This window comes from Numida meleagris, chromosome 1, assembly GCF_002078875.1.
Source record: "Numida meleagris isolate 19003 breed g44 Domestic line chromosome 1, NumMel1.0, whole genome shotgun sequence".
In the NCBI taxonomy this organism is placed as follows: Eukaryota; Metazoa; Chordata; class Aves; order Galliformes; family Numididae; genus Numida; species Numida meleagris.
This window is the reverse complement of record NC_034409.1, coordinates 51,474,242-51,483,151: the sequence shown is the minus strand read 5'-3', so window position 1 is coordinate 51,483,151 and position 8,910 is coordinate 51,474,242. Positions and strand designations below refer to the sequence as shown.

General features: G+C 47.3%; 1 protein-coding gene across 5 annotated transcripts in view; it reads right to left on the bottom strand.

The window, feature by feature from the left end:
* Positions 1,259-8,910, bottom strand: part of CBX7 (chromobox 7) — a 17,028-nt gene continuing 9,376 nt past the window's right edge. For 2 of the 5 annotated variants that reach the window (XM_021384945.1, XM_021384923.1), the window contains exons 6-7: positions 8,645-8,779; positions 1,413-8,182 (exon numbers count right to left, since the gene is read on the bottom strand). In XM_021384945.1, the coding sequence (XP_021240620.1) occupies positions 8,148-8,182; positions 8,645-8,779 (170 nt within the window). In that variant the 3' untranslated portion in view covers positions 1,413-8,147. Of the gene's footprint in view, positions 1,347-1,412; positions 8,780-8,910 lie in introns of those variants that run through there. The other 3 variants (XR_002434534.1, XM_021384934.1, XM_021384940.1) reach the window with 3 other exon arrangements.

The window sequence follows — 8,910 nt, the reverse complement described above, 5'->3', positions numbered from 1 at the left end:
CGCGCGCCCGCGCCCGCGCGTGACCCTCTCCCCCCTCCCCTTCCTCAATACGGTGCGGGGGGGGTCGGGGAGGCCCTTAAAGGGGCCGCAGCAAAGCGGGAGCAGCGCCCGAGGCATGGCGGGAAAAGTCCGCGCAGCCTTCGGAGCTTCGCTCGTTAAGCGTTCATTAACGCCTAAGGCGTCGAGGCACTTAGCGCCCGCCTGCCACGCCGAGAGCCGGAGGGTGAGCGTTCCCGAGCAGATGCTGCAGAGGTGTCAGTGTCAAAATGCGGTGAGACTGGCCAGCTGCAAGGCTGAAACCTGCAAGGTCCAAGGCTGACGTGCCGCCTCCTGCAGCAGCCTGCACCACCCCTCCATCCCCCCACCCCTTGGTGGTACCCATGGTATCCCCAGAGCTTTCCTATGAGTTCCAAACGCAGGCCCAGGCTGGGGCAGCACCCCCAATTTTCCAGCATCCTCCCTTCCAAAGCCACTTCCTCGAGGAGCAAAGCAGCAGCCAGGTGCCCTGCTCTGGGGCATGCTGGCAGGAGCGCTGCCAGGTTACCCTGCGTGGAGCCGAGAGACAGCATAGCAACAGATTATTAAAAAAAAAAAAAATGCTGTCCAGATTAACCTTTAATCCAGCCAGCACATGCATGTGAAAGGACAAGGCGCTGGGTGCAGAGTGCCAGCCAGCCGCTGCAGCATTGGCAGGGGTAGGAAGGAAATCTCTGGAGCAGGCTTTCCCGTAATGCTGCACTGCAGCTCCTCACTCCTTCACCTGACTCCCAAGCTGCTGCCAGCAAAACAAGCGGCTGGCTGCAGGCCCGCACCTCTGCCAGCGGTCAGGCCCGGCCCCACCAGCTCAGAGCAGGCATGCTGGATGCATTTTGGTAATGCGGGCAAACCCCCAGCGTGGCCCAAGCTGACTGGCGTGACTGGCTCACTCCAAGCTACCTGCAGCGAATCCGGGGCCCAACTCCACCTCTCCAACAGCACCACCCAGGCTGTGCTGCTCCCAGGAGAGCTGGGATGCTGGCCATGGCCACGCTCTCCTCCAGCTGCTTCCCAAAGACCTAATGAACCCAGAGCAGTAGCCACCCTGTGAGCAGCGCTCTCCTTCTCCAATTTGAATCCATTAAAGACCTGCTGTCCCAGCTCAGCACCCTATAGCTCTAACTCACCCCACGGTTAAAAATTAATAAAAACCTAACCTCCTCAAATTGAAGCAACGAGTAATGCCAGAAACAGCATTTTGCCCGCTCCGTGCTCCACAAACCTTCTTTTTACTGGTCGTTCTCACGCACGCATGGGCCTTTTTCCATTCTTTTTCCAACCACACTGCATGTTTATACCGACAGGAGCAACTAAGGGAAAATAATTCAGCCGTTAAATTAAAGGAAAAGGAGGTAAATAACTACACAGACAGACCATTAGGCAAATGTCAGTTTTCATATTTAATATTTTAATAATTTTGTTTGCAACATTTACCACATAAATCATCTAAATAAATAGATGCTGTACAGTCTCTTATCCATATCAGTACAAAAATAAAACCACACTTTGTGTCAAATTATACTTGAGCCTGCCCTCCCTTCGCTATTACAACCTCTGCTTACAGCACACACTCGCTCAGACAAGGCATTATACTCTGATTGGTTCATTTGGAATCGGTTTACGGCCTATTCCCACCCCCCCACCCCCCAAATACATTCAATTAGTCTGTACAAAAGCTAGAAGCTCATTCTGTGCAAAAGGAAGCTTTCTGTGTGCAAAGACTCTCATACTCTAGCGTGCTGACAGGAACAACAGCAACAACTGAAGAGACAAGAACAAGAACCAGGGACCCTCTCTCCCAGTCGACCCCATCTGCTCCCCAGCAGAAGGGACGCAGATCACGTTAGATGAGTCAGTGTGCAAAGAGTCCAAGTGGTGTGTCTAAGCTGAGGGGAAGGCTGGAGACCCCAGGAGAGAACTGAGGTTCCTCTGACTGCAGAGCTTGCTCGGCAAGGAAGGAAGAAGAGTCTCTCATCCTAGCCTGCCCAAAAGGTTCTTTACATATGCAGAATAAAAGCTTCATTTGGATGATTTATTTTGTTGCTATTCTGTTGGAGATAAGGTGAGGAAACAGCCTCCAGAAAAACCTAGCATTTACTGAAGACAGCTTCTGGTTCACCCTTCCTTCGTCTCCACACTCCCTGCGAGAGGACAGGTACCTCCCCATTCCTCAACCAGACTCATAAGGTGCAATTCTTCAGGCCGAATATAAAGATGTCTCCAGAGCTGGAAGAAACAGTCGCAGTTCCAGGCTAGGACCACTGCAACTGAACTTCCTCCTTTTCTCCCTTTCCTCAGATAAAAGAGGTGGTGGGGAGGAAGCCAGCACACAGGGCATGTTAGGGATGCTGTGAGCCTCCCCTCCCCCCCCTTGGTTAGCCTCCTCCACTCAGCATAGCTGAGAAAACTCTCCCTTCAGCCATGGGAGGGAAGCAAAGGGCTGGGTGGCAGCTCTGGAAAAAAAAATAAGGGGCAGCTAGCGACCTGAAACAGATACATCTTTTCAAATGCCTTTAAAATGCATTTCAAATGCCACTTTCAGGCAGACGACAAGGAGTACTTTGCACTCCTAGTGCTTTGCATTTTCAAAGTGCTTCAAAACATGCTTCAGACTAAAAGCAAAAAAAAAAGCTGCTTAACGTTTTGACAGACTTGCAGAGAGCTTCTTTGTGCTGACACTACGTTTTCTAGTTAAAAATAAAATAAAACCAAGTCTTTCCACTTCCTCTGAAATCCCCCTCCCAGTCAAAACAGCTATCCCAGTAACAAGATAAGCTGATAGAGGTTCTGAACAGTCTTATAAGCTCTCCCCTTCAACACCCAGTTGGTGCTCTCAGACATCACCAGGGCGTGTTTCAGACAAGAACCCCTGAAGGGTTTGCAGGGTGTCCCACAGCAAACGGAAGCAATTCCAGCAGTAGTTTCTACCCACACGCTCTTGGTAGGCATCCATCTTGAGCCTAACAGCCATTACCAACTCCCACTGAGCTCCGCTCCTCCGCACGCATCCCAGTTAGCTGGGGATCACCCCTGGCCCACGCCCTGATAAGCCACCGTACTTAAAGAAATTAAGGGTGCACTGGAAGAGGAAAGGAAGGATCATCACTTCATGAAGTACTTGTTGCAGGAAAGTATTTGAGAAGTCTGAGTTCCATTCTAAGAGATCGCTTCTCCCTTCAACAGTTTCACGGGCATTCCCAGCTGCCTGGTTGGAACATGGGTGGTTCAACACCCAGAAGGTTCAAGCTGTCTCTGCAAAGACAGCTCCACTGCAGTCAGACTCAGTGGGCCTCTTCATCATAACCTACTGTCACAAGACAGTACACAAGTTTACTATGCCCTTGGAGACAACTGTTTCAAAAACAGTAAAAGAGACATGCTCCCTTCACTTGTACATGTTAATGCTATATACTTCCATGTAGAAATTACCTTACATAAGCTGTTAACATACACCTCTGTTGCTTTCCAAATGATAGAAGAGAGACACGAAGGCAGCACCTCCTCTCCACGTGGCCCGCTGAGGGGGCCATCCACCCACCAACTGCCCTGAAGCACTGACACACCAGAGCTGAGGAGAGGGATCGCAGGTTTTGGAGCAGGAGGGACTGCATTAGAACAGCGGCTGAACACAGCCTCATTTCATCCCCTACTTGTCTCTTCTACTGCCTCTTCTCCATCCCGATCATATAATTTTCCCACTCTTCTTGAGACTAAGGAAAATCTACAACCAAGTGAGAAGCACACAGGGCCTATAAGGAGCAGGCTGCTTTCATTTAGCTGCTGTTAACTGACAGATGGCATTTAACACCCACCTCAACGAACAATTACAAAAAAAAAAAAGTCAGGTTAATCACCTCAGCATTTCTTTCAAATCATGATGGTTTTTGCCCTTGAGTTTCATTACAAGAGCAAAGAACTTACATTGCATCTTCACTCTCAGTTGCTCACGCAAAGGCCTGCCCTTCACAACCTAGCAAGAACAAACCGGAGGCACCTCCTTCCCTCTCTTCCTGCACCCCCCCCTTTTTTTTTTTCCTAGAAAGTCCAACAGCTCTCTTCTTCTCATGCTGCAGGCAAGCAAGGGAGGAGCTGATACCATTTAGCTTTAGAAAGAGTTGTTTTCCCCACTTTCCTTACTTCAGAAAACCCGAGAGGAGAGGAAGGGGTGGGGAGGCAATGGCAGATTCAGCTTTGCTCAAATGCATGGATGTGGCTAACAGCTCTCACTGCTGTCTTCCGCACCCCAGCCTCTGTTGTGGCTACCACTGAAGGTCTTGCAGGAGCTACCCTGCCTACTTTTTGACCTGTGTGAGCCCTCCCCCCTCTATTCCAGTGAAACCATCAAACAACACTGGCTGCCACAGAGCAGGAAACAGCACTGGGGCCACTGGCTCCCTGTGAGGCAAACAAACAATTTTATACATTCAGTCACAAAACACCAAGAGAACAATTCTGGATAGTTTCACAACACTAACAACAACAACAAAAAGAGCCATTCCTTTCTCAATAAGCTTCTTGCTGTATGAGGCTCTGACATAAGCAAGGGTCAGTTCACCAACAAATTTAAGCTTATTTTGGACAACAGAATGGCATCTGGGTGTTCTCATAATAATACCCTGGCTGTGCTTGAAAAAGAAAGAGAAAATAAAATAAATACCTTGGTCTGACTTCACAAGCAAAAAGGCCCCCAAGCTAAGGCAAGACAATAAAGGAGCATGCAGGAGCTACAAGGCTACTTAATGCCACTATTTACGTGTTAAAACTTGCTGTTCCGAGGCATCACTTACATATCTGAGCAACAACATCTAGTTTGTAACCAGCCAGGAACAGAGGCAGTCCTTCTCAGTTTTTTTTTTTTTTAAACCAGAGTTAACAATAAAGGTTTTCTAATCTCATGAAGTCCCTCAGTCCTCTCACATCATATACAGTGAAGTTACTGTGAGAAGACTTACGAAATATAAACTTCTGTCCCCTAAACGCAGCTGGTCATTCTCACATTGGAACAGTTCTGAAGAACAACTGTTAGAACAGTTCTTCCTTGAGAAGTTTGTTTCTTGTGCACAGTTCACTAAGTTCTACTGGCTGAAGTTTGTTTTCCTTGTTTACAGCTATGAAGCCAAATGAGGTATGGGAGAGTTAGCCCATTTCTATTCTCAGCTTGTGCTTTGAATGGAGTTATTAAACTCTGCTTCAGCTGGATGCTATTCTGGCTCTCCTAATCAAATGGAATGTGTAACAAAGCTCTGAGCACAGCATCCGATTCTCATATGTTAGCTCTGTAAGTTCCAGCTCAATATCCAGATTGGGGGTTGAACCTGAAGATGGACAGGATTTGGGAGAAAAGTGAACCCAGAGGAGCCTTACTGCCATCAAAAGTAAAAAAGCCCCATACATCTCTACACCTGCAGAAGTGGACTAAAGTTAAAGTCCTTGAAGACCAGCTCCACCAAGGAAATCTACAATGGTATGTCACCAGACACTATGGAAGAGTATTAAAAAGCCCAGAAGAAAAGTATTGAATGGATTTTTAATATTGAATTCGTGAATGTAAAAAAAAAATAAATCCCAAAAGCAAAAAAAACCCAAAACAAAAACAGAACGCTCCACAGTAACTGCTTAGTTTCCTACCACAAACTCTTCCTCACACACACAAACTAAACCCACACACATGCAACCTGCTGCACCTTAACCTGGTGGTTAACTCCTAACTGACCTGTACGTAAAGCAGCACGGGAGCCAAGTACCTTGTTCAACACTCCATGTAGTCAGGTGATTAGTCACCACAAAAAACGCTAGCCTGATCCAAGCATGATTAAGAGATGAAGCTGTGGGTGTACCCTCTCTGAAAGAGCACCACAGGTTTTTTGAAAACTCTACTGCAAGAGAAAGAAAAGATGCTGAAGGAGAAATGCCAAAACAAAACACTGAGAAGTCTCAGCTGGTGAGTGGAAGAAAAAGCAGAGGATGGAGAACTTGTTTACTATGATAAACTCTTCTCTGCTACAGGACTGGCACTGCTTCCAATGTCAGCTGATGACAGGAACCTTAACAAGTAGGAAGGGTTTTGGTGTACTTGTACAATGAGATGAAGACAGGACAACGGTGGCAGTAGCTGCATTAAAGAAAACAGATCCCATAAATGCCATGAAGATTCAGCAGGGTGAGCTGGAGTTCAAGAATTTTCCCCAGATGAGCCCAAATGTTGTGCTTCTGTAACTGTGACTACCCAACTTACTGCAACCCCGGTGAGCAGACTCAGCCATACAGAATGCCCACGGGTCACAATAAGAAGGAAGATGAACGTATTCTGCCCATTTGGCAAATGTCAAGAAGAGGGCAGCGTGCGTGTGTAGGGTGTGACAGTGTGAATGACAACACACAACCTCACACACTGCAGAAAAGAGCAAACCTATTTATGTGATACAATTCCAGATTTGGAAGCCTTGCTCCAGACACCCACATTCAACAGACATCCTGGGCCTGTATGCTTACCTCATCAGTTTGCCCTTGCTATCTGTTCTAAGCTTCTTTCTTGCTCACTCTTCCTTCCACCACATAACTCTCCTCCCTTCACTTCTCATCCTTATTTCTCCATAATTAAACTTCCATGTCACTTATTTGGGAGACAGAGGGTTAGTTCAGAAATTCAGGATCTTCCCCATGGTCCTGAAACCGATGTGACACAGTGGAAGATTGGCCTACTTAAAACAGCTTTGAGATGGAAAAGGAAATCTCAAGTCTGCACTGCCCTGTCACATCCTATCTGAGGTAAAACCGACTTTTATTAAAAGCTTCAGAGGGCAGCCCAAGCACTTTGCAAAAAGCAGATGTTTGGATGACCAGAAGTCCCAGAGCTCCCAAACTCTGTAGGCCAGCAGGCAAAGCCCTTCAAAGGAACTGCTGCACACTGCCGAATTCCGCAGGCGTCTATACCTCAGAGCTCAAAAGGCTCATAGTTTCATACAGAATAAATACAGTGGGAAAGAAATGCTTTGTGTGGAGTGGGGAGAGGGAACAAAGAAGTTAAGGATGGTAATCGTGACAGCCAATGTTACCCTGCAGCTCTCTCTGGCAGTCTCCACCTCAGACCGTAGCTTACTTTTCTTGCTTTCCATAGGAAAATGTTTGTATTTAAAATTTAAAGTTACTTAAATAAAACTTGATTTCAAGAAAATGGAAGAGAATATGCATGTGCAGGAACAGATGCTATGCTAAACTACCAACTCAAAATACAGCATTTCTTCAAATACCTCAAAGCATCACAGGCAGTCCAGCATGAGGCATTTTTAAGTGCAAGATCAGGCAGGGTCTATTGAAATGCAGACCACTTTCCTTGGCAAAGTTTTAAGCCTTCCAAGGGGAAGTTTCCATCAGTAAAGAAGTACAGGATCACAGATACTGTGAGGAGACTGGAGTCATGGAAGAATATTACTCAGACAGTACAATCCAAGAATTCTCCTTGCTAAGAATTATGATTCCCCCACCCCCACCCCACCCCCTTCTACTCTACTGCATGCCTTCTCCGCATGTTGTTTAACTTGGATCTCCCAATGGCATCCAAGAACAGAATTTGCTGCTAATCAAGGTCCATTTCTAGCTCAGTTCTGTCCAATTCCTGTGTCCTGGGCCTGTGCCAGTATCCTGAATATCTCTGCAGTGCCAGGCAATGCTTCAGTTGTCTTATTAGCCCCCTCCTTCCAGGGAAAGAGAGTCAGATTTCAACCAACTATCACCACAGATTCAGGGCAGCATTTCCCATTAAGCCAGAATTTGGCAGAGGATAGGAACGCCCCACTTTTCATAACATGTTTCTCACACATCACAGACGAGCCTGGAAATGTTGTTTAGCATAGACAGAGTGGTATGCCTCGACTATGCAGGGTTTCTGGGCTTTTAACGAGGGTAAATTGAATTCAGTTAGCCAATTTAGATTTCAGAGATGCATTTCAGTCTTTCCTGGATGATCAACAATCAGAGAAACCTCTCCTGTCTACACGGACCTGCTGTGCTGCACAGCCTTACTTACCACAGACAGGCAAATACGGTTCTGAAGTCCTGACAGCAGGCCCCAGGGAAAACAGCACTGGAGAGAAAGTCTTAACAGGCTGGAGTTATCTACACAGGTAGGATCCATCGTCTCTCAGTGCTGCATGAAGAGAGGGAGGAGGAAGGTGGGAAGAGCAATGCACAGAGAAATATTTTTATCCAAGGGGTATCAATTGCAGAACAAGGCAGCAGGCTAGAGACCTAGCTCTCTTTCCACCTCCACATGCCCTCTCCCCACAAATGCAGCTGCTGCCATTTAGCAGCACAAAAGCCAAATTGTTCAGCTTGCTGCTTTGACATCCAGGAGGGGAGTATTTGCCAGGGAAGGGGCTGTCAGTTTTTCAGATGGACAAAGCGATGACAAACACACACCCCCTATGCTGCCTTTTTTTTTTTTTTTGCGTATCTGAAAGGGGGAAAAGGAGAAGAAAGAAAGGTCTCTGTAAACATTTTTAGACATCTGGGTTTTTTTTTCTTAAGGGATAAAGCAACCCCTCCCTAGCCCCACCCTAAAAGCACTAGATTTGGGGAGCACTGAAAATGGAGATTCAGAACTGCGCACTCCGGTCTCGGAAGAAGCCCTCAGCCACTTGTGCTTCTCTGAAAGTGACGGTAATGGAGTTTGCCGTGATGTCTGTCACTGTCACTTCGCTGGGGGGCACAGTGGGAATCCAAGGGAGATTGCCATCCACATCTGCTACAAAAGGAGAGGCAGACAGAGCATGTTAGTGAGGGGCAGAGGAAGAGGGCAGAGGAAGAGGGCAGAGGAAGAGGGCAGAGGAAGAGGGCAGAGGAAGAGGGCAGAGGAAGAGGGCAGAGGAAGAGGGC